Source organism: Hypoxylon fragiforme (assembly GCF_022984875.1).
Source record: "Hypoxylon fragiforme strain CBS 206.31 chromosome Unknown GGS25scaffold_3, whole genome shotgun sequence".
NCBI lineage: Eukaryota > Fungi > Ascomycota > Sordariomycetes > Xylariales > Hypoxylaceae > Hypoxylon > Hypoxylon fragiforme.
In genome coordinates, this window is record NW_026054758.1 from 3,510,342 (window position 1) to 3,532,809 (window position 22,468).

General features: G+C 48.1%; 8 protein-coding genes across 8 annotated transcripts; 5 read left to right on the plus strand and 3 right to left on the minus strand.

The window, feature by feature from the left end:
* Positions 1 to 57: 57 nt before the first annotated feature.
* GGS25DRAFT_519913 (uncharacterized protein) lies at positions 58 to 1,043 on the plus strand (the record flags this gene model as incomplete). The annotated part of the gene is made up of 3 exons (XM_049263793.1): positions 58 to 186; positions 251 to 283; positions 354 to 1,043. 3 exons carry the CDS (start codon positions 58 to 60, stop codon positions 1,041 to 1,043), a joined length of 852 nt encoding a protein of 283 aa, XP_049119375.1.
* A 2,198-nt stretch (positions 1,044 to 3,241) lies between these two features.
* Positions 3,242 to 3,728, plus strand: GGS25DRAFT_519914 (uncharacterized protein; the record flags this gene model as incomplete). The annotated part of the gene is made up of 2 exons (XM_049263794.1): positions 3,242 to 3,605; positions 3,706 to 3,728. The coding sequence occupies 2 exons, from the start codon at positions 3,242 to 3,244 to the stop codon at positions 3,726 to 3,728; spliced, it is 387 nt and encodes a 128-aa protein (XP_049119376.1).
* Positions 3,729 to 4,500: 772 nt separating this feature from the next.
* Positions 4,501 to 5,997, plus strand: GGS25DRAFT_530350 (lytic polysaccharide monooxygenase; the record flags this gene model as incomplete). The annotated part of the gene is made up of 4 exons (XM_049265369.1): positions 4,501 to 4,590; positions 4,648 to 4,797; positions 4,853 to 4,968; positions 5,031 to 5,997. 4 exons carry the CDS (start codon positions 4,501 to 4,503, stop codon positions 5,653 to 5,655), a joined length of 981 nt encoding a protein of 326 aa, XP_049119377.1. The 3' UTR covers positions 5,656 to 5,997.
* Positions 5,960 to 7,289, plus strand: GGS25DRAFT_202441 (uncharacterized protein). The gene has a single exon (XM_049256818.1). The coding sequence runs from the start codon at positions 6,264 to 6,266 to the stop codon at positions 6,954 to 6,956; it is 693 nt and encodes a 230-aa protein (XP_049119378.1). The 5' UTR covers positions 5,960 to 6,263; the 3' UTR covers positions 6,957 to 7,289.
* On the minus strand, positions 7,289 to 8,811 carry GGS25DRAFT_202434 (uncharacterized protein). The gene has a single exon (XM_049256817.1). The coding sequence runs from the start codon at positions 8,708 to 8,710 to the stop codon at positions 7,622 to 7,624; it is 1,089 nt and encodes a 362-aa protein (XP_049119379.1). The 5' UTR covers positions 8,711 to 8,811; the 3' UTR covers positions 7,289 to 7,621.
* A 2,509-nt stretch (positions 8,812 to 11,320) lies between these two features.
* On the minus strand, positions 11,321 to 13,134 carry GGS25DRAFT_483379 (uncharacterized protein). The gene is made up of 5 exons (XM_049260363.1): positions 13,078 to 13,134; positions 12,683 to 12,993; positions 12,580 to 12,608; positions 12,017 to 12,515; positions 11,321 to 11,962 (listed from the first exon to the last, which is right to left on the minus strand). Exons 2-5 carry the CDS (start codon positions 12,716 to 12,718, stop codon positions 11,684 to 11,686), a joined length of 843 nt encoding a protein of 280 aa, XP_049119380.1. The 5' UTR covers positions 12,719 to 12,993; positions 13,078 to 13,134; the 3' UTR covers positions 11,321 to 11,683.
* Positions 13,135 to 13,887: 753 nt separating this feature from the next.
* GGS25DRAFT_202551 (Zn-dependent exopeptidase) lies at positions 13,888 to 15,882 on the plus strand. The gene is made up of 5 exons (XM_049256819.1): positions 13,888 to 14,369; positions 14,427 to 14,853; positions 14,912 to 15,139; positions 15,272 to 15,336; positions 15,393 to 15,882. Exons 1-5 carry the CDS (start codon positions 14,214 to 14,216, stop codon positions 15,624 to 15,626), a joined length of 1,110 nt encoding a protein of 369 aa, XP_049119381.1. The 5' UTR covers positions 13,888 to 14,213; the 3' UTR covers positions 15,627 to 15,882.
* A 1,018-nt stretch (positions 15,883 to 16,900) lies between these two features.
* On the minus strand, positions 16,901 to 21,772 carry GGS25DRAFT_519920 (uncharacterized protein; the record flags this gene model as incomplete). Its single annotated transcript, XM_049263795.1, has 2 exons — positions 16,901 to 17,086; positions 17,141 to 21,772. The coding sequence occupies 2 exons, from the start codon at positions 21,770 to 21,772 to the stop codon at positions 16,901 to 16,903; spliced, it is 4,818 nt and encodes a 1,605-aa protein (XP_049119382.1).
* Between the last annotated feature and the right edge of the window lie 696 nt (positions 21,773 to 22,468).

Genomic DNA, 22,468 nt, shown 5'->3' on the forward strand with positions numbered 1-22,468 from the left:
GTTAGGTAGCAACAACCATCTATGTTGCCTTCTGATACTTGCCGAGTTGTATATTGCATGGAGCCGCGTCCGAGTCTCAAGAAGTTAGCACCAGCACCGGCCCAGCCTAGCACGGCCGGTGGTGGTGAGAGTCTGACCCAGATTTCCTTGCCGGTTCCGGGCCCTCGCAAGAACCTAACGAGAAATGTAAGTCACGTTTCCATGCACCAAGAGGGAATATTCCTTTTGCCCATAACACACCCTATTATAGGCTTGCTCCCCGTGCAAGGGTAAGAAGGCAAAGGTGAGTTAAGTCATTTCGTGCCTAATCGAGCCATCAGTTCTCGGAAGCTTGGCGCTGAAGTTTTTGATAGTGTGATGGGAATCGACCAGCTTGTGGAAGATGTCAAAAAACCGGCGACACGTGCGTATACGAAGTAAACAAACGAGATATCGTCAAACTACAGCTATTGAGCGATTATGATATAGCTAGATTACAGAAATTCGAAGCAGTCTTCGGTATTTTACAACACGGGACCGATCAACAATCTTCCGATGTGATAGCCCAAATCAGATCTGGAGAACCACTCGAATCGCTCGCATCTACTGTGAATTCTTCTTCTGATACTCAGTCTTCCCTTGCATCTTCGTCCGAGCAGCAGCTAGTCGCGATAAGTCTGGGGTCCAGCGTGGCCCGCGGCGATTCTGGAGACTATCCCCCAAAATTTGAGTCCCAAGGCTTCTTAGACCTTCTCTTCGACCGAAATGACTGGCTCCATCCCACCGAAGGCACCGTCGGACATGACCCGCTAATATCTCGGGAAGAGATGCAGGAATTCGTACCTAATCCTATGACACTGCCGACCATCGACACACAATTTGATTCTAACCAATCCCATTTTGTTTCCCAGAAGATCTACGACTTTTCGATTCTCACCGACCAGGCCACAATACCTCAAAAGGTCCCATTCTCAGGGCATCTTAACGGTCACCAATCCCCAAGTGCCAGCAGCGCGGATGGCGATTCAGCGGCCTACCAAGACGGAGAAACATCGTGCAACTAAACTCTTTTGTGCCCTTGTAGAGATAAAAGTAATGGGTTCGACCAATTCGTCTACAATACAATACAAATTGTACGTCTCGATCAATTATATATACTGGAGGTGTTTTAACGTTGTTTACCAGTGTAATCTCAACGAATGAACGAGGATTTCCGAGGATTTCCCACCTCCTGAAGAAAGTTGGAAGGATCCACTACGATCTTGGGCCAAAATAGCGCCTTTAAGGGCTGTCAGAATGGACAGCTGGATTGCTGTAAGCTTTCTCGATAATTTTTCATCATAAATTTCTTGATTTGTAGCATGCAAGTTTATCTCTTGCGCTTTTCTCCTGTTTTTTTTCTCTTCTCTCAAAAAGTTAACACTTGGGCAATTCGGAAGTCTACAAGCGAGATTCGCCTCGAACAGGAATCAACTAACTCGACATAGTGTCTGGGACAGTGTGCGAATGGAGCATTTATACATTTACGGCGACGGCTACCACCCCTAATCTTTTCCTCGTCTCCGCCTACGATCTCTAGGAAGAAATCGGCTATTTGGGGGTAAGAAATTGACGTCGACAAGGTGCTTCGGCGCCCAGGATGGAAGATGGCGGAACAGTCGGTGATCTAAAGATATATCTGACACGACGGTCGCGATGGACATGTGTTGTCGCTATTATGGCTCCTAGAGTGCTGGCTACCTACAAAAAACAAGTGTATGAGGAGCCCCGGGACGTCGCGATTCTATAGATAATCGTGGGCATGGGCTGTGGAAGTCTGTCAAGGAAAGTAATACACCGTACCTGTACACTTTACTTGATCCCCAAAGTAACTAGGTTAGGCTTGAGACTGTCGCGGGGCGAAGCGTAGAAGACGCAGAATAATATCGTTTCTTGCGCGAGGAGTTCTTGAGTAGGTTCTGAGACTCCAGAAGCTACTTGCATATACATACCTCGTGACCCTCTTGTTCCAGCCGGTCCCGGTGAACCCTTGGCAGAGATATAGTTTCCTATATGTATGATTTCTACCGTTGAGTTCATACTCTCGCAGGGGCTCCGCATTGAGTCCGGTCGCCGAAATCGTGTTGGTATGTATGTGAGGTCGTATGCCCACCAGCAGAGAGCTTCGAGTCTTTAGGTTCGGTTATATAATACATAATAGAAGTCAAGCCATTAGTAGGTAGTTTTTGAAAAAGCTCACCCCTCGCCTCCTAATGAGGGTTGATCTTCTAGTCTGTTGAGGCTTTCGATCTACCCGCCACCACTGTTCTAAATCCTCCATCATCCCACGAGCCCACATCGATCGGTCTTAGTCGCCGATGGCTTATGATGGTTAGGTTTCGATATTTCCTCTGTTTGCAAGCAGTCTAGAATGTTCTGCGTTTTATGATATACCAAGTACCTTACCCTAGGTATTTACATCTTGAAGTGAAGTTCAAGTCGTAAATTTGTCCCCAGAGTCTCGTGTAACAGCATCAACTACTGATCTACTCTTTTTTCTAGACCTCTGGGTACTTCTGGACGTAACACGCACGCGAGCCATTTCGTTGTAACATTTGCAACGGCGGTAATCAAAGTAGCCGGGATGCAATACCAGATTTCGGTATGAGAACACGTATTTGTGTACCAGATAGAAAAGAGGGTATACCCGATTGGTGGCTAGGTGAAAAGCAAAAGACGAAAAAGAAATCTGAGGTTGGAGTGGCTTTGTGGGGGTGGAACGTCAGGGAGTTAGGGAGAAAAATACAGAAGAAGATCGATGCAGTAGGCGACCTCCTACCTGTAGTCCTAGGTATCTAGTATGAGGCACGTGACACCCATTAGACAACTCGAATCTCGGAGACTCTCCGTGTCATTTGATTGGTCAAGTGCGCGATTAATCCTCCCGATAAAAAACCGAAGCGAGACTTCTACTAACTATACTACATTTAACAATGCCAAGAGTACCAAGCGGCGAGCGCAAAGCACTAGCGTAATCCTTCTAGATGTCAAAACTCTGACTACTATTGGACAGGTATGGCCAGCAGTTGATGACGTAGTACGCTAATCCTCTTTCCTCCGCAATCATCTATCTTGAACTTCTCGTGATTAGTCAGTTCAATCTTCATACTCATACTCATACTCGTACTTTGTACTTACTTATCTACGTATACCACATGTATAGCAACAGTACCTGACTTGTCTATGTATTCATGATACTATCAAATTGTATATCTACACAGTGATGAGTTCGAGCACAAATTTATTCATAACCCTCATCCGCACCCATCACATAACCAGTCGCAAGAAGCTCGCGCGCGTCAAGAAAGCCGCTGCTCTCAATAGTCTGCACGTGATCGTACGAAGTGGCGGTTCGCCCGGCATCATGTACGCCGAGGGGCCAGCCGAGGCCGTTGTGAATGAGTGGGTCAGCTTCGTCCAGGCTTTACGATATAAAGACTTTCAGTGTGCGCGAAAGCCGTTGGCTCACCCGGTTCGAGCATCTGTGACGTTCAAGCACAGTGGTGGTTTTGAAGAGCTCGCTTCTGTAGCAGAGTTTGGCGAAAGGATGGAGCAACGAGGCCTTGGTGGCTGGTGGAGAATCGGGAGTGAGCATTTGTTTATTTCTTCTTCGAAGCAAACCCTACACACCAGTCCAAGGAAACTCGCCGGCGAGTCTTGGTTTACTAACAGAACATACTCATTTAGTGGGCTACGAGGCATCCGATTGAGGTCTGTCTGGTGACTCTAGAAAACCTGCCCTACTAGGTACCTGTGCAATCCCTTTTCGACCAGAATAAGAGAAATCTAGTTGCTGGAATGGGCTGCTACCTTTCGACTTGTCGAATGGAACACTGCCGGCTTGTCGGACTTGAAGCTCACCGTCGTATCTTACTCTTCTCACGTTGGCCAAGGGAAAATAGATTAACATGCACATCTCGTGCGGTCGGTTACTATGACACTGCCACTCGCTCACCAAATCCCTACTTCTCCAGGGTATCGGATTTGACGACTCATACGTTTGCCTTACTCCCGGTTGATGAAAAGCTAAATATAGGATGGCATCGAATTTTTCGGCTCATGATGTTCGCGCTTCGATTTGCCGTCACATTACCAATGGGACACCTGAACGCAATGCGCGCCATGAGATTGTGGGGAAACCTGGGGATTCATCCGCAACTTTAGAATAATCAGCCGGTCCAATGAAACCTCTTGGATTTATTCATTTGATCTCTTTGCAGATGAAGAATCTGGCCGAATCTACCAAACGGAATATGTCGATCCTTGTCTTATTGATCTGATGTGCTAGTCTTTGCAATCATGACTATAGCAAAAGGGACATGATGGAAGCATAAAAACCGGGCTGCTCCTAACTTGGATCGTCGGTAGACTTACCTTGTCCTGTCCCAAACCTACAACATTGCCCCTGAATTACCCCTGAACAGTATTAGTACTAGGTATATAACCTATCATCGTGAGATTCCACCTCCAAACTTTGGCAACATGAGGACCTTACTTTACGCCACGCTTACTGCTGTTGCCGCCACCAAGGTGGCTGGACATGCCCTTTTCCAGGCCCTCTGGGTTGATGGAGTCGACATGATAAGTCTTGCGATCTTGATGCCAAGCAGCACGGACTAACATTGACAGCACGGCACTCAATGTGTTCGAATGCCATCGTCGAATAGCCCCGTTACTAATGTCAACAGCCCCGACATTCGATGCAATGCAGGCACCAGGGGTATTTCGGGCAAATGTGCAGTGAAGGCTGGCTCCACCGTCACCGTTGAGATGCACCAAGTAAGAGATGTCCATCGGCAGGTGTGAATTGCGTTTTACTGATTGACTGCCAAAGCAACCTGGTGACCGAAAGTGCGGGAGCGAAGCCCTTGGCGGAGCACACTATGGTCCAGTCAATGTGTACCTTAGCCAGGTCTCTGATGCCTCGACGGCTGATGGATCGACTCCATGGTTAGTCATATTCATTCAGATTCATGTTCTTGACTTGAGTATTAATCACGATGGAAATTTAGGTACAAGATCTTCGCCGACTCGTGGTCGGAAAAGGGGTCAGTGGGTGATGCGGACAACTGGGGTACTAACGATCTCAACACTTGCTGCGGCAAGATGGACGTCCCGATCCCCGCAGACACACCTAGTGGTGACTACCTCCTTCGTGCCGAAGTGATCGCTCTCCATACCGCCTCATCGGCTGGAGGTGCCCAGTTCTATATCTCTTGTTACCAGCTTAAGGTCGAGGGCAACTCAGCCAAGGCCGCTGCCCTACCTGCGGGCGTCTCGTTCCCAGGTGCGCTCAAGTCGAGCGACCCAGGAATTCAGATCAACATTCATGCCAAGATCAGCAATTACGTGAACCCGGGACCGGCTGTCGTTGCTAGTGGTACCACGAAAGAAGCGGGATCTGGCTGCGCTGCTGGATGCGCGAAGACGTGCGCTGTGGGCTCCGGCCCCGTCGGGACTGCCATCGGGTCCGCTCCCAAGCCAACCTCCGGAGCTGGGAACTCAGGTGGCTCGTCTGGCTGTGCGCAGGCTAGGTATGAGCAATGTGGTGGGCAAGGTTACACGGGATGCACGGCATGTGCGGATGGCCTTACCTGTCAAGACGTGTCGGCCCCGTATTATTCCCAATGTGCCTAAAGTAAGGGAAAAAGATAGTACTAACACTTCATTCACATTACCTAAGTGGACACCTATGTACCTAGCATTTCCCATCTAGTCCTTATTCAAGGCAATTAGGCGAATCAGGGGGTAGATTTAGCATGGTTTAACGATGGTGTTGGCTGGTTGGTCCGTGCCTCTCTCTCTCCCTGTCTATTTGGCATTTGCGAATCTTTGGTGATCCGAAATCATCCGTACCGTACCCGCCCCGTCGTATCCGTTAATTCATTCATCTATCCATATCCATTTTATTTCTGAAAATACTCACCCAGTGATCAAATATAAATCCTGCTTAATAGCTCTGTGAATTGAACTTCTAAACGCTGGTTTTCTTGTCCACATTCATCCAATAAGCTGTGTAGAAACCAATAAACCTTTATCACCATCTCAACAACAGGGATCAACCCAATTGAAGCATCAAACCTAAATCTCCATCTCCATCTCCATCTCCATCTCCATCTCCATCTCCAACTTCAACCTTGAACCCCTCCATTCTTATCTCAATACTCAATACTCAATCTTAATACCCAATCTCAAACTCAAACTCTAGTTATCTCCATCTCAAAAAAAAAAAAAAAAAAGAAAAGATGTCATCCATCCCGGAACCCCAAAAATCCCGGATCCTAGCGCACATGAACTCCAGCCACACCTCCGACCTAACCCTCTACCTCCGCGCCTTCGCCGGCCTCTCCGCCCCCGAAGCCCGTGATCCCCAACTAACCGATCTATCTCTAACCGCTTTAACCATCATCGCCACCTCCACAACCGCGTCCCCATCAAAAACAAAAACCCACACAATCCCCCTATCCCCACCCCTAACCACCCCATCCGAAGCCCGCCCCCGCCTGATCGCCATGTCCCAGCGCGCCCAAGAGATACTCGGAGAGAGTCCCGGCACCACTAGCAAATCCCTCGACTACACCTTACCGCGCGGCTGGGCCATCGCCTCCGCCGGCGGTATAGTGCTGTACTGCGCCAGCGTCGCCGCTTTGCCCTTCCTGCATCCCGGCACCTTCGCTTGGCGCACCCTCGATGCCGTCGTTCCCGCCGCCGGCTTTGTCTGGCTCGTCCGCACTATTCTGGCCCCCGTCTTCGCCATCCACGTCATCGAGGCGTTCTGGATGGCCCGTTCGCGGTTGGCGAGGCACGGTGTTCCGATTGGGAGTAAGAATTGGCTGCTCTGGACCACTTCCACCTTCATGGAGGGCTATCCGGCTATGATGAGGTTCGATGAGCTAGCAGAGACCGAGAGGAGGAGGAAGGAAAGTGCCAAGCATTGATGGCACGAGGCGCCGTGTTAACATGTAGACGAAATCTAAGAACTTAGCCCACCTAGGCAGTCATTTGTATGCTTTATGTCACAGTCACAGCTAATACGATTAAGATTACGAGCAAGACAACAACTGTTTGGGGAAGTCGACCATGGTTAAATGCATTCACCACCGGCTACTTCCAAGTTTCCAATATCATATCCCATATCCATTCCCAGAACCCATTCTTCTCACTTTCCCCTTCCCTTCATGAGATGAAAATTGCTCATCACCCCACTACAGGAAGAATCCAAAGAATACCTAATATAACCCAAATTTCTCCGTAAAACCCAATCCAATGCATTTGAAAACCTCGTATATCCATGAGAACCATGCCGGTGCTATGCCGATGCCGTGCCCCATGATATCCTGATGCCGATCCTAACCCTGATACTATGCCGATGCGGACCCCGACCCCGATGCTGTGGTGCTGACGACCTGCTTTCCCCGATGCTAAAGCCGTGCCGATGCCGAAGATATGTCCATGCCGAAGATGTGTCAAATCCGAATAGAAGTCGATGCTGAAGATGCGCTGCCGATGCTGGAGTTATGCCGGTGCCAAGGCAAGTGGTGATGTCGAAGAGTTGGTAGCGATGAATTTTCCAGAAACCCCCTTGTGTCACTGCTGTTCAAGATTACGCCAGTGAAACAAAGTTGCAACAGTTCGGGGCCACTTCGAGTGCCTGTGTTGATGGCTTGAACCCGTCCTTGTATAGGCTCCGAACTGCTGCTTCAATTTCGGGCTCTGAAACTTCATCATCGAGTGTACCCTCCATGACACTTACCACCACTAGCTCGACCTCTAGGCCGTTGAGCGAGCCCTCGCGCACGCCGATGCAAGCCTGGTGAAGGCAGCAAAGCAGTCGGAGTATGCAAGACTTGGCGTCCTTGATAGCCTTGCGTACCTCCGATAGCTTTTCGTACGGCTTGCAAAATTGATCAATTGGCTTGATGCGCGGAGGCTGAGGCATGTCTGTGCCGGCATACTCCATGATTTTCGAAGGGCTCAAACCACGTTGGTGTAATCTGAGCACCTCTTGACCTTGTGGCGTATCGACGTGCTCAGGTCCCAGGAGTTTCAAGACAGTGAGAAACTCCCAGGTGACTGAATAGTATTCCCTGAGCTCGGCACGCAGCTGGTCGATCTTCGTTTGGTTAGTACGGTTGTCGACACCATCTCTGTCGCATGCGGTTCCCGTCTTGGCACAGTAAGTGCAAGTGGCTGAGTTGTTGTCGGTGAAACACTTGCGCTTCTGTTGTCGGCACGCTTTGCACGATTTATGTCCGACCTGGCGAGCCCTCTTCCTTGGTCGGTCTTCTTGGCTAGCCTGGACCGACTCACCTGATTCCGGGGTTTGGCTTGAACCAGCTACAACGCTGGCCTTGCGCTTTTGCCCCGCGGTTTGTGGTGATGTTGTCGTTCGCTGAGCCGGCAGTCCCACAGCCTGTTCAAGCAATTGGCTTGACTGATCAGTTGGAGGAGTGATGGGCAACTGATCAGAGGCCTGTGGGACATCTCCGAGTTTGAGGAAGTCGAGGGCCCGCAGGTCGGTGGAGGGGGCGGGCAACGAATCCTGTGGTAGAGTAGGACAGCTGATCCGCGGTTTATACAGATCAAGTGCTTCTTCCCAAGGACCAGATTCGTTGTAGCCCAGTGTCCCGAGGAAAGAGTCCCTAATGACAGGGTTTCGTCCTGGTTGGGGCTGCATCCAGTAGCCGTCCATTTCGCTGATTTGTATCTTGGGTGAAAGACTAGGCTGTTAGTTGTTGATGATACTGAGTTATGCCTTTAGAATAGTAATAAATAGGAAATGATACTTACCAAATCAGTTGCTAATGGGGCTGTATCGTGTGGTGTCTGTCTAGTTTTATTATGTTTAGGTGAGCTACAACTAGTAAGGTGTGTGTGTCAAGTCGTGTGAAAGGTCGAAAATGATATTGTATCTGAAGCAATATATATAAGCAACCAAGAAATGCCAATGAAGAAAGACTGTAGACTTGTCTCTGTGAATGATGGAAAAATGGGTGAGAAAGGAGACCAGAGATAGAGAGGAGAGCATTCTTATATGTTTTTTCTGGAATCGAGCTAAATTGCCAGAATCAGCCAACTGCTCTGAAAGTCCCGAGAAAGAGAAGGCGTAAGATATGTAGAAACTCAAAAACTGATGGCCAAGGACGAGTCACTCGTCAGCAGTGGACATTTCCTTGTGGCTTTACAGTTTGAATCTAATGCAAAGGCCTTCCTAGTAGTTATGGAAAGAGTCGATTCTCAGTCAAGGTATCTTCAGGTAACTACTGTGTATGTATGTATGTAGGTATATGGATCTTGTATATGTAGTGTGAAATTCTATCAAGTAGTCTTTTTCTACCCCCCCTTTCCCCGGCTTGGTTGAAAGCTTATTCTAAGTTATCAAATATATGCTATGCTCCTCCTTTGCCTAGTAGTGCAGTGTTGAGTCTATAATATGTTCTTCCCTGGCCGAATGGTGGCTTTAAGATTTATACTATTCCCCTGTGACAACCTCTTCCACGCAGGATGAAAACTCTTCAAAAAGCGAGGGATAGAAAGTTAGTTGAAAATAATTTGCGACATCTGGTAAGATTTCTCTCACTCTGCTAACTTGAATGACATTTTCTGCATTTCTGGTGGTTTTCTAAGGGAGTATTGGAAACTACCCCTTTTGCTTCAACCTGGGTTGTAGTGGTATGAAGCTACAATTACTCGTTTAGGAACAAACGGTACAAAGGTACACAACTGTCAGAAACTGTCAGATTTAGTTAAAGTCTGGGGAAAGTCAATTATAAGCCAGCCAGTACATCGGGACCTGTCATCACCCATCGGGCTAGCCAATGTTAGACTGAACTTAGTTGAATTTCAGAAAGAATACAACTGAGAACCCAATCCTGGGGCGGCACATGGCAAGACGCCACCGGTGTAGAACCAGAAGCCACGACACCAAACGCGGTCGTGTATGACTTGTACCCAGCTAGTAAGTGACGCGACTAGATAAGGTTCAACTCCATAAGATCCCTGAGAAGTAAACACATAGTTACTCCCCTTTGTCTAATGTAGAATCATAGTGGGAAAGTAAAAGAAGGTATTGACGTGACTCCCTGACTAACTAGGGTATCTACCTAGGTAGTAGATACTGTAGTTATAAGCTTACAGGAAGAACCGAAACTGCTCAAAGCTCGAGCCTCGTTCTTGATAGAAAGGACAGCTAAACCTAATTATAATCTGATGCGGAATTTGCAATGATGAATAACATCAAGTAGCCCCATAGCAATCCTGTGATGCTGACAAGGGGTAATCATGAACTTGAACAGTACGTAGCTTGATCCTACCCAAGAAACTAGGTTACACATTTGATAACTCTAGAAACGAGTGTTGCTCTTCATCTTGACACGTAGCTACCGGCTACTTGTAGAAAGACCAAATGCCATAATTTAGGTTAGCTAGGACAATTCTGCTGTCCTAATTCTACGTATATACTTCTGATAAACGAGATCAGTTTGCCCAAACAGTGGATCACCGTATTATTGTCATTATAAGTTGACATTAACCAAGTAAGCAAACTGGAGAATCATGAATACTTACCAAGTAGAGTAAAGGGAGACCGTACATTATTTGACCAAGGGGTAAAGAGGGAGAGGCAAGTAACCTCCAAGTCAATTACAAGGTTCGGAGTTTATATAAAGATTACCCCTGAGTACCGTTAACTCCAGGAAGACCTTTGACAGTTAACGCACTACAGGCCAACATTTGGATGGATTGAAAGCAATAGCCATCTAACCTAACCCATCAAAAAGACACTAGGAGCTCTAGATAGTTGTTGAACCTCGTGGTCATGCAGCCAGACACCCGATGATAGTGATGGGGTGTAGGATCACTTACACACGATATTCTGTTGAGTCACATAATCTTGGGGCCAGTGAAGAAATTAATAGACCTAGATATGAGGTCAGAGTATCAAGACCTGCAGGCTGGCGGTGGGATTTTCCCAAGCTGTTCTTTTTCTTTATCATATCATTGCCCTCTCATTTAACCTAGCAAACATACCAACCGTCTAATGTAGTGCTTACTTAAACTCAACAGAAGTAAAGATATATCTAGATCAGCCATCACTACTCGGCGAGGAACGATTAGATATGTATACACCCTTGTCTCTCTAACCTAGGCACTTCTGAAGCTACTGTACCACTACTATCATAGTACTATCATAGTACTATGCACTACTAATGTACTAAGCAGGGCCTGGACAAATCAGAAGAAGACAGACATCCCAATGCGGTATATAATCCTATGAGGTCACCATCCCATAGAATTCAAATTTCAGAGGCTTGGGTATTTTCCCCGGTTCCACGTTGGCTGACCCAGCCCACCCCCTATTCGGATACGTGCCCGCCTCCGGTACAGAGCCCTTGGGATTGACTATATTGTGCAAATATTCGGAGGTTCTCAGCCTGTCTAATAAATTCACATAAATCTTCATTCTTACTGATGTGAATTGTTTTTGTACATAAAAGAGGTTGCTTCAATTTCATCATGATTCTGTGACTTCTCTAAGCTAAGATTATCCACCGTTGCATACTGTACCGCCTCCACAAGTGAGACTACTGCGGACCAAGTAATATCTCGTGTAATGTTGATTATGACCCTTTGACATATAGGTATAGATCTTCGTAGGTTCGCTCAATTAAGCAGACCGCCACTGGTTGTCGCTCTCACCAAGACCAGATGGCGCAATGCGTGGCCCGTCTTCCAGGGACCCATATTGACCCTGATTGTTCCTAGAGCCACTGTTGTTTTCGGCCTCATCAGCACTATCATCGTCATCCACCATTCCAGGCTCTATTAACCCTGAACGTTGACTGGGACCAACGTTTTGGGGGATGCGGGCGTAACCAGTGCTGGCGCTACGGCTGAAGTTACGGCTGGAATTATTATCCAGCCTGAAGAGCGCAAGGGAGACGAGCTTATGATAAGATTAGTAAAGTGAGTCTCTTGTATAGTAGCTAAAAGTACTCACCTGCAAAACACCAACGGCAACCACTATTGCGAACTCGAAGCCTGCGCTTCGCTGCATGGTTGCACGCCATGGACCAAGACACGAGGTGTGCCTGTCTTTGTATAGAGCCTTGCACCCAGCGGGTGGCCAGTCGCGGTCAACAGTGCTGCGCAGTCCACAACAACCAAGGGTCTCTTGGATACGTTCGATGGCATGTCCATCACGATTATGCCAAAGTCCCTGCCATCTGCCTTCCAGGCCACAATCGAGCAGTTGACCCGGTACGAAACCTTGGGCTGCAAGGGTTGCTAGAACGGCCGTCAATACCCCTTGGAAAATCTGTAGGGCGAAAGGGACGAATTGTAGTATCGGAGATGCCCTGATACCATATCCCAGCAAGGAACGAAGCTGAGGTGTGATGAAGAAGTTTATCGCTGCGAGGAAGGGTAATACGATGGTGAGGGCTGTCGTTCCGGTTGACAAAGGGAGCGATAACGTGCTCGAGGTTACCTGCACGTAACTACAAAAAGCAATATTAGAAAAGGTGGTTAGAATATTGGACAAGTAATGGATAATGATCTTACATGGCAACCGCTGCCACAACGACAAGCAGCTATTTAGTGGTTTGTTAGCTCATATATGTCCAGGTAAAAAGAAGAACGAAGGAGGGAGCTATTTAATACTTACAAGGGAATAACTGGAACCAAATTTCCAGCTTACCATGATGAATGGACAGTGAACTAACCCTAGGTTAGTTAATTGAAAGGAATTTTTCTAATTTATTTTCATATATTGGTAGTGATAAGAAGTGATGGGAATTGACGGTTACCTACCTACCTAAGGTCGCCAAGGTTAGTAGTGAATATGGGAAAGTGAGGGAAGCGGGCAAAACTGTACTAGGTAATAAACTTTGTTCCCAGGTGAGACAATGGTCCTACTGTACAATACTTGTACATATGTATTGTGCAACAGCCACAGAGATGACAGCCACATCATAACTATGTGTGTTAGTTATTGTGTGATCTATCATTTTATGCAATACACTCGATATTACATAATAACTTTATTTAGTTGTTGCTTACCTAACTAAGTACGTAGCTACTACTACGGCGTACAATAGCGAATGACTTGACTATCTCATCCAGATCTTCTTCTTCAACGCATGTGCTCCTCCTTCTCCCCTACTACATATGTAGTCCCTACTACACATGTAGTAACTAGTACTAAACCCCATGATGCCAAGAGCGAATCCCCGGAGCAGATCATGGCATTCTCCAACAACTTTGCTACTAATAGTAGTTACATAGTTGCTCTTTAGTTGCTGATCTTGATATCTCCCGGATTATGGCAAATGCCAATCAATCTCATCTTGGCAATTGCTTAACCTTCCTATCTGGCGCATGCCCAGAGTCCAATTCCGCCGTTTAGGCCCGAACTATCCACCTTTTGATCTCGTCTTCAGTCCTTCACTTTTATTACTTAACGGCTTGGCTCTCACGACATTCTTCGGGAACCGGTTGCGTTTGAGGAAGCTCGAAGCTTATACGGCAGGAACCTTTTCATAGCTAACTACTATCTATAGCCCACCAAGACTCTACACCACGCGACTCATCGTGTCTAGACTTGTTCGAGTAACTATTTCCATGCCAAATATGGAAAGGATATAATACCCTATACTATGCTCATGCTGCTCATGCTACTACTACCTTGAGGAAGCTATACACTCAGGGTCCCCATGTGCCCTCCATCCAATCGTCTGTCCATCACCCATGATGCGACTCTGGGATATGACGATCCGCCCCTATCGGGTCATTGCAACGGCAACATCCATCTTGGCTATGGATGATAGATAAAGTAGAAGGCGGGGCTCCTGTGAATATATCCAACCTTATTCCTTGATCGCCTGCCTACTTCTGCACTGCTGTTGCGCGCTGAGACCATCGTACTTGTCGCAGTCGCTAGATCGCCTTGAGTTGAACACGAGGAAACAAGTCACCTTCCCATACGAGAAGCTAGGTAAACCTCCTTGTCTCGTGCTCATAGTCACTATATAAAGCATTGTACATGCATCTGAATATATAAGCTCGTCCTATCCAGGTATTCGCTGCTTCTGATTAGCCATACTACTTTTTTGATTGGATATCTTAGTTGTTTTGGAGCCGAACTTCCAAACCTTTGCCAGCAAGCCATCTTGCCCCGTATCATCTCTATTTCAAATATGGTTCGTCCCATGTTTATCGCGGCCCTGGCCGCTACAACGGCTGCCCTCTCAATTGGGCGTCGTGAAGCTCCTGCAGAGGAGCTGTTCACGCTTGAATTCGCACCTGGCGAGACGCAAGTTGTTACCGAAGAAGAGAAGTGGGCTCTCAAGAATGTTGGTAGCCATTTATCCTTCATAGCCTTATTGATGAGTACTGACTACCTGGTATAGGAGGGAAAATCCTTCATCGATATCACCAATCACCCTAGGTTTTCTGCTTCTTCTGCCCAAAAGTTCGCCAAGGTCGCAGCCGTAGCGTACCCGTCCTCAATGACACAGACACAGCCCGTCAACACACTCATCGCGCAGCTCAACAAGGCCAACCTAGAGAACAAATTGACGACTTTCTCCGGGTTCTATAACCGCTACTACCAGTCATCCTACGGCAAGGAGTCCTCTGAGTGGCTCTTGGCCCAGGTTAAGAGCGTCATTGACGATAGCATAGCGGTGAATGCGTCAGCCGCAGCTTTCACGCATTCATGGACGCAGAGCAGCATCATAGCCACGATTCCCGGGAAATCTACCAACAAGATTGTAGTTGGTGCGCATCTTGATTCTGTTAACGGTCGTAACCGACAGGGACGCGCCCCTGGTGCTGGTGAGTTGCTTGCTGTTCTTTAGCGAAACCTGGAAACGGTCTAACAAACGCTTCTTAGACGACGATGGATCCGGCTCTGTGACTATTCTAGAGGCTATGCGAGTTCTCCTGAGCGACCCGAAGATTGCAGCCGGCGAGGGTGCCAACACGCTAGAGTTCCACTGGTACTCCGGTGAAGAAGCGGGTTTACTCGGCAGCCAAGATATCTTTGAGAAGTACGCTGCCGACGGGGAGGTAGTCAAGGCCATGCTACAGCAGGACATGACTGGCTATGGAGATCAGCCGAGTGAGTATCAAATTTCGTCTCTCCCTCCTTTCACCATGTCCTTGAGCACTCATTGCCTCTACCAATGATGCCCAGCAGCTACGAGCTAGAAATCAAATCTTTTCACAACCAATTACTAACTCCTGACCACAGTGGGCGTTATCACCGACCGCGTAGATGCCCCCCTCACAGACTTCGTTAAGAAGGTCATAGACGAGGTTAGCTTAACCCCACTCCATCCCTACCCCTTTACCTAAACTAACCGACGCAACAGTACGCCACCATCGGCTACGTAGAAACGCAATGCGGCTACGGGTGCTCCGACCACTCCTCCGCCACTGCCGCCGGCTACCCCTCGTCCTTCGTCATCGAGGCCGACATGGACCTCACGAGCCCCTACATCCACACCGACGGCGACACCCTCGACCGCGTCAGCTTCGATCACATGATCGAGCACGCCAAGCTCGTCGTCGGCTACGCTTACGAGCTTACCTTTGCGTCGTTGTAGATGTATTATATACACCTATGTACCTAGGTAGCGTGGGGTGGAGATGGAGGCAGATTTATATTTTAGTTGGTAGGGTTAATAAATAATAGATACTGTATATGCCTTTAGATATATGGATATATGTAAATATGTGAACCTAGGCACTGCCTCTATCTATATCATCGTGCGCTCCGAAAAGAAATAGGGGGAGTCCCATGTACCTACCTACCTACTTAGTAGCGATCACTCAATCAGCCAGCCAACCAAATCACCCAAACGTTGACATAATCTACCCCCTTTTTATCGCCTATTTACCTCCTACCTACCTCTGCAGCGTATTCACACAAATACATACCTACCGTAGATTACCCCCAAAAGCCATCGCCAAGCTTACCCACTGCCACACCACATCTATTGGTAGCTAATCCATCATACCAACTACATAGAATAACGTACTGCATGTAGCTAGGTACGCACGTCGTTATGCATAGGAATAATACGATAGATATAAGGACCTGCGTCACTTTATCCCTACATAGGCACTAGACAGGATCATATCAAACTCCTAGTATGGCAAGGTCGCGGAAATGACTTAACCGTACGTAGTCTGAAGAGTTATTGTGTCCCTAGATAGACAGTAGAGTATAGGTATACACCAGATAGACTAGAATTAAACGCCGACGTATACGAATCGCATATTTACGGTCACCATGAATTAAGAAGGGTCCCGTAATGAATTATCCATTTTGTACACTAGGCGTAAAAGCCATCCACCGGATGGGTATCATTCCGCAAGCAAAGCTCAAAAACCTATCGTGACAATCATCGGTGCTCAATCGAAAAGTATGTGCAACGTGGAAGTGAAAGCAGCCGATGCAGCATCATCCCCAATACCTTACGCGACTCTCCAAACCAATCCCCCCTTCGACAATCGCGAAACCCATATTAAAGCGTATCATTTCTGTGAAAAGATACCCCATTTGAAATCTCAAGGAGAAATCAGGTAACCCATACCGAAGAACTGAAAATAGTAAGTAGATAACCCACCAGTCTGGCCATGAGGAAATTGTCGCAGGCACCGCCGTCATGAAACCCAACACCAAGGAGGAAACTTTAGACAGCAAGTAACATGGTTAGATAGGTAGATGAGGTCATAACCTTGGAGTGCAAATTACTGCGACGTACCAATCGAAGATGAATTAAGAGACCTTTCGTTGGCGAGGAGCCACCCTATTCATCAGTCTGATACTGTACAATACAGTCGAATAGTTGAGTCTCAGTCTCAGATTCTTTGATTAATAGCCGATTGAGTTGGAAATGCGGACACCGTCTCGGATTTGATTTGCTAAAGTACTCATCGAAGAGAGACGTGATAGCAAGGGGTCGGAGGGGGCTCGGCTAGCGATTTGCGTGTACAATTGCTCGAAGCGTTCGACATAGGAACGCATGAGGTTAGGAACCACAGCGCGAACCTGAGGATCCTGTATGTCCTTCTGGTTAGAAAAGTTATCAGATGATGAGATTGCTGTACTTACAATTTGTGGTAAAGCGTTGTGCAGTATGTGAAGGACCGTCTCGACCCAGTCTAGCTTCTCTCTAAGAAAAGGGCCTTGGAACTGTTCGGCAATAACGGACGCTACGGAGAGCGAAACTAGAGATGGCAAGCGGTGGAGGAACCGAGGGTTCAGCTTGGCAAGGTATTCATTGAAAACCTCAGGCTCGCGACCATCTTGAATCCATCGAATTAAGCCGGCTTCGAACTCGCCCCTCTCGATGGCGGATGCGACAGCGGCAATCATATGTTGAACCTCGGCGGTCCGAGCGTGTGAAGCCTCTCTCATGCCCGAGGAGTCTCGTGTGTTCGAGTTAGCCTGCGGAGCTGGGACCATCTGAAGGGAGCCCGCCTGAGGACTATCGAACGAATACGGTTGTGATTGTAGGGATGGGGCACGGTGCGACTGTGCTGGTTGAGGCTGCGCGGCAGGGGCGCGGTCACGAGGAGACTGTTGCTGTGCTTGTTGCATCTTATGCAACGCATCCTGGATTTGCGCCTGCGTGTTCGACATGGCGGTTATTGATTCAGAAAGACGAGTCACCAGTAAAGTGAGTTGGTCAATCTTATTGCTATCGGCAAGGTGTTGCTGCTCTAGCTCAGCAAGCTGCTCGGCATGTCTATCCTGTATTTCCTCCACAATTGAGCGAGAGGCCGTAACAGCTGTGTCGTTAATGATAGGGGAAAGGGTGGCTACAAGGGATTGCTGGAGGCTCTTCTCCAGATCCAAAGCAACAGTGTTCGCGACCTTGTCAGATATGGCCTTCGTTAACTCGGGCTTCTGAAGGGCTTGGTTGACCGCATTTGGAATGAGCTTCTGCATCTGATTCTGAATGGCATGCGAAACTCGACCGATCATCTTACCATCGATCTGCTCCGATATGGTTTTAGTAATCAGACTGCTCAATACCGGAACAACGTTCATTTCAAACTGGTCGCTAATGGTTCTAGTAAGAACAGCTTGCACATTTTCGTCTAGGACATCGGATACTTTATCAAGCAAAATTTGTTGACTCTTGAAAAACTTATCATCGCGAAGGCGGAATTCTGTGTCAACAATGCCACGATGGTCCTTGAATTCGCCGGTAAGAACCCCACTCAGCTTTTCGCCGAGGCTAGATACGATTTGTTTGACGGTGGATTGAATAGACTCCTGCGACATCACCGGCTGGAGTGATGGTGCAGATGACTTAGTCTCGGCATGCTTTGTGTCGATGCGCGGAGAGTGAGAGCTACCATTAGACTGCGTGTTTTCTACAGCCAGTTTCTCAGCGGCAGCAGTTTTCTCTCGCTTTCGCCTAGTTTTCTTTTCCGATTTGTCCATCGGAGTAACGGGCGCAGCTTCCTTCCGCTCAGGCTGTCCAGCAGGAGTTGTGTTGTCACCACCCTTCCGAGTTGGTTCCTGGACAGAGGGTGCAGAAGAAACCTGGGGTGGAGGCGTTTCCTTGACGGAGCGGAGCCGAACTGGTAGACTGAGATCGTCTGCGGCCTGCGGCTCCGAGACTAGCGCACTAGGCAATTCCTTGAGCTTTGAGATCTTGACTAGGCCTGCTTCGGCTGCATCAACGCCGTTCAGAACCTTGTTTTCCTTAGACCAGCCAAGCTCGCTTTGCTTCACAACGATTCCGGTCACACCCTTAGAGTGCATCGCATATAGCTCGAAGAGAGCTTGTTCGTCCGTGTCGGAATTAGCAGCAGGGTTTCCCAATATGTCAACACTTCGAAGCACGCCTTTGTTAGCAAATGAATACTCGCGCACACCACTAATGACCGCGGTCGAGTCGGGTTCCTGAATGGAGGAGTCCTTCACCACCAGTTTCTGGATATAATCGACTTGAGACAGACCCTTAATCGTGTACTTTGGCGCCGACAGGTGAAGGAAGTAAATGGAGTTGCGGGTGGGATGGCCGACTATGATCATGCCTGAAGGTGGATGATACATAACGCTGCATACTGGATCCGACTCCTTAGCATGGGGCAAGTTGAACTCCTGCACCGGTTTGCCCAGAGCAAGATCCCACAGCTGAAGAGTGTGATTCTGCTTCATGCCTACAATCATGTAGCGTAAAGCCAACCCCTTCTGGTATGGCCGTTGCTTATCCAGCAATAACACAGAGGTTGGCCATGCTTTCTCGCCTTCTGGTGTGGTGTTCAGTGTCATCAGTGGGTCCTTAACCTCAAGCGAAGTGTAGGCGGGAATGGGAGACCGAGAGTCGGAATTCTCGTCAACGGCTGTAAGATCTCGCACATCCCAGAACTTCACACGACCAGACTTGTCGAGAGACACAATGGTAGTGTCATCTTGACTGAAGGTAAAATCTTTACCGGCCTTACCCGTGCTGATCCTGAGAGAGCATTCCTTATAAAGTCTCTCAGTGTCAACAACGCGATCGTGACCAGGTTTAAACATGTTGTTCTGCATGACGTAGGACGGCCAGATGATGTTAATTGTCTTTCCACGTCCAACGGCGAAGAAGTCTGGATGGGCTGACGAGGTCCTAGCTCGAGTTTTCAAGACGCCGCCGTTATCGCCGCCTCCTTCGTGGGAAATCGTTACCGGCGGAAGAGCGAATCCGTACTGTTCCGGGTGAGCATCATCCAGATGGTCCTTATCCCCATTTCTTAACTGGACGTAGTAAACAGTGCCACTGATACCAGTGCCGATGATGGATTCTTTGGGCGTCATGTTCAGATCAGGCGAAGTCGACGATATGGCTACATTAAAGATGCGATCTCTGGTGTCAGTGAATAGTTTCGCGTCCTTACCGTCGTCCTGCCGAATCACACGGAGTCCACCAGCCTTAGACATGCCATAAACCATGTACGACTCAGAAGCTGCGATAAGATTGCGGTCAATTTGATCAAACTCCTTTTTGAGGCGAGCAATGTCGAGAATCGCCTCGTCACGGAACAGGGGACGAGAGTCCTCTGTCTCCTGCATCGTAATGGAGATCCATGGCTTCATGGGAAAATTGTACACCTTCACGGGACTTGACGATTCTTCAATCACGATGATTTCGTCAGCCTCGGCGCTCTCCCAGCTGTCTGCAACTGGGCCGTGGGCAGCGTCATCAACAATGTCGCGGATGGCTTGCGCGACTACGGGTGGGTACGTGTCCTCGAGGACGTGAGCGTTCTCCTTCTTATCAAGCTCCTTCTTTATGTCCTTCGCCACTATTTCGGCCGAATCCTGGAATTCAGCGTCAGTTTCGGCCCTCATCATGAGATCAAGTTCAGCACTAATCCTGGCTCGTACCTCTTCTTTCTCAGCTCTCTGTATTGCTTCCTGGGCTTCCTTGTCAGCCTGTTCGGCTAGTCCGGTAATCGCCTCCGAGACTGTCTCAGTAGTCTTCTCCTTGCCAGGCTCGAAACCAGTGGTCGTTGGAGGGACATTTTCTTTCTCAGCAAAAGAATGAGGGGAATCGTCAATCTTTCGTCTGAAATGCTCAGGACTTGCTCCTGGGCTTCGCTGGCTACTAAGTCGTTTATGATCCTGAAGGAACCCGGGCGAAGAGGCCGCACTAGGACTCTTCTTGGGCACTTTAAAGGATGTGGCTGCGGGAAGTTCAGTCGGCATTTGTCCGATGGGACCTGAAGCCCCTGGCGTTGAATTCTTCGATGTAGCATGATGGGGAGAACCCGTACCAAAGTCGTCGATAGGGTTGGTATAATCAAATTTAGCAGATCTAAGGCTGCCGTGACGAGATGCCTGAGAAGTAGGAGAATGATACTCGAACTTTGCCGAGGGTGAATCACCACGGTCCTTTGCTCCAAATCTGAAAGGCATGGGAGTTGCTTCGTTTGAAGCACTCTCGGGATATCCCTTGTGACGAATGTATTCCCGCGCATGATCCACCAAGGTATCGTTTGCTGACTGAGGTGTCAACGTCGGAGGCTTAGACTCGCCATTCGCTGAAGCCGGTTGGTCGTTCTGCGCAGGCTTCGGTCGGTGTAATAAATTGAGCAGATATGCCTGGGTGTCGGCCGGGGGCGGACCCTCATTCCACGTTGGCTGAGCGGCCGAGGCTTGAGGCTCAGCTCGAGAAGACTCATTCTGCATGTTTCCCTTCATAAGAGTAGCTAGTAGGCCTTGAGGATCAGCAGGCATAGGTACGGGGGCGTGGATAGGTGGCGGATTGTTGGGATGAGATAGGTTGGATGGCGCATCGAAGGAAGACACTTCGGCATCATGGCCCAGCGGTGAGGGGTGAGACGGTGCTTGAGTATTCTGTCCACTGAACTTGAGAAGATTGAGAAGATTGGTACTCTGATCACCTTTGTGGGAAGTATTGGTATTGGAGGGCATGCTACCAATGGGGCCCAGTCCCACTGGGCCAGTAGGATGGTGCGAGTGACTAAAATTGTTGCTCGGTGGTGTTGGAGCAGGTGGTGGAAATTCGTCCAAACCAGTCAAAGGGGATTGAACGGCGGAGCGGCCGTAGAAATCTTGTGCATTCAATGTACCCTGGTTGCTGTAAGACGCGAATCGAGACAGAAGGTCGTGGCTAATGCCAGAATCATCAACGTTTTGCGCATTGCGTTGAGCTTGCATGCGGGCAAGCATTACATGCAAGCTATTGGGGTCGCTGCCACCCGGCGGGTTATAACCCGCCATGATGAGATAGGACGAAAGATAAGGATCGCAATCTGGTTTAGTATAACAAACCAATATTAGACAGTGCTAGGCAATTGAAAGAGTGCGGTTGACAAGAGACTATTCCCAAGGTGGGTTGAGAAAATGAAGAAGACGGCAGCCGGCACAGGTGGGTGGGTTTAGTGAGGAAGTAGAAGGAAAGTAAAAAATAAAATAAAAAACAAAATCACTGTTTTTCTTCCAATACAAGACGTGTGAACTTTTTTACCAGCCTCGCCGAAAAAAAATAAAAAAATAAAAAGAACATACGCTACCAAAGCTAAGCTCCCCGGCAACCCGGTGACAGAACGATGGCAATCAATGTGAGACAAGGTAATTGGGTCAAGATAAAAAAACTTGACCCAGCTATGTCAAAGTAAATAACGAATTCAGAAGAAGTAAGTAGTGGTGGTATTATTATTGTTATTGTTGTTGTCCAAAGACAGAAGACGATGTTTTATTTTTTGTGGGCGAGGAAGAAGTAAGAAGTGAGAATGCGGTTGATGGAAAGGTAATTGAATAATTCATGTACTATGTAGTTAATATGTGACGGGTTGAATGGGCTGTTGTTGGGCGGCGATGCAGCTTCCTCAGCACTAGTGGCCTATCTATGGCCAGCTACTAGGTATACTTGCACAGTACTTATATTTAGTATCTGATAAAAGCTTAAAACACATC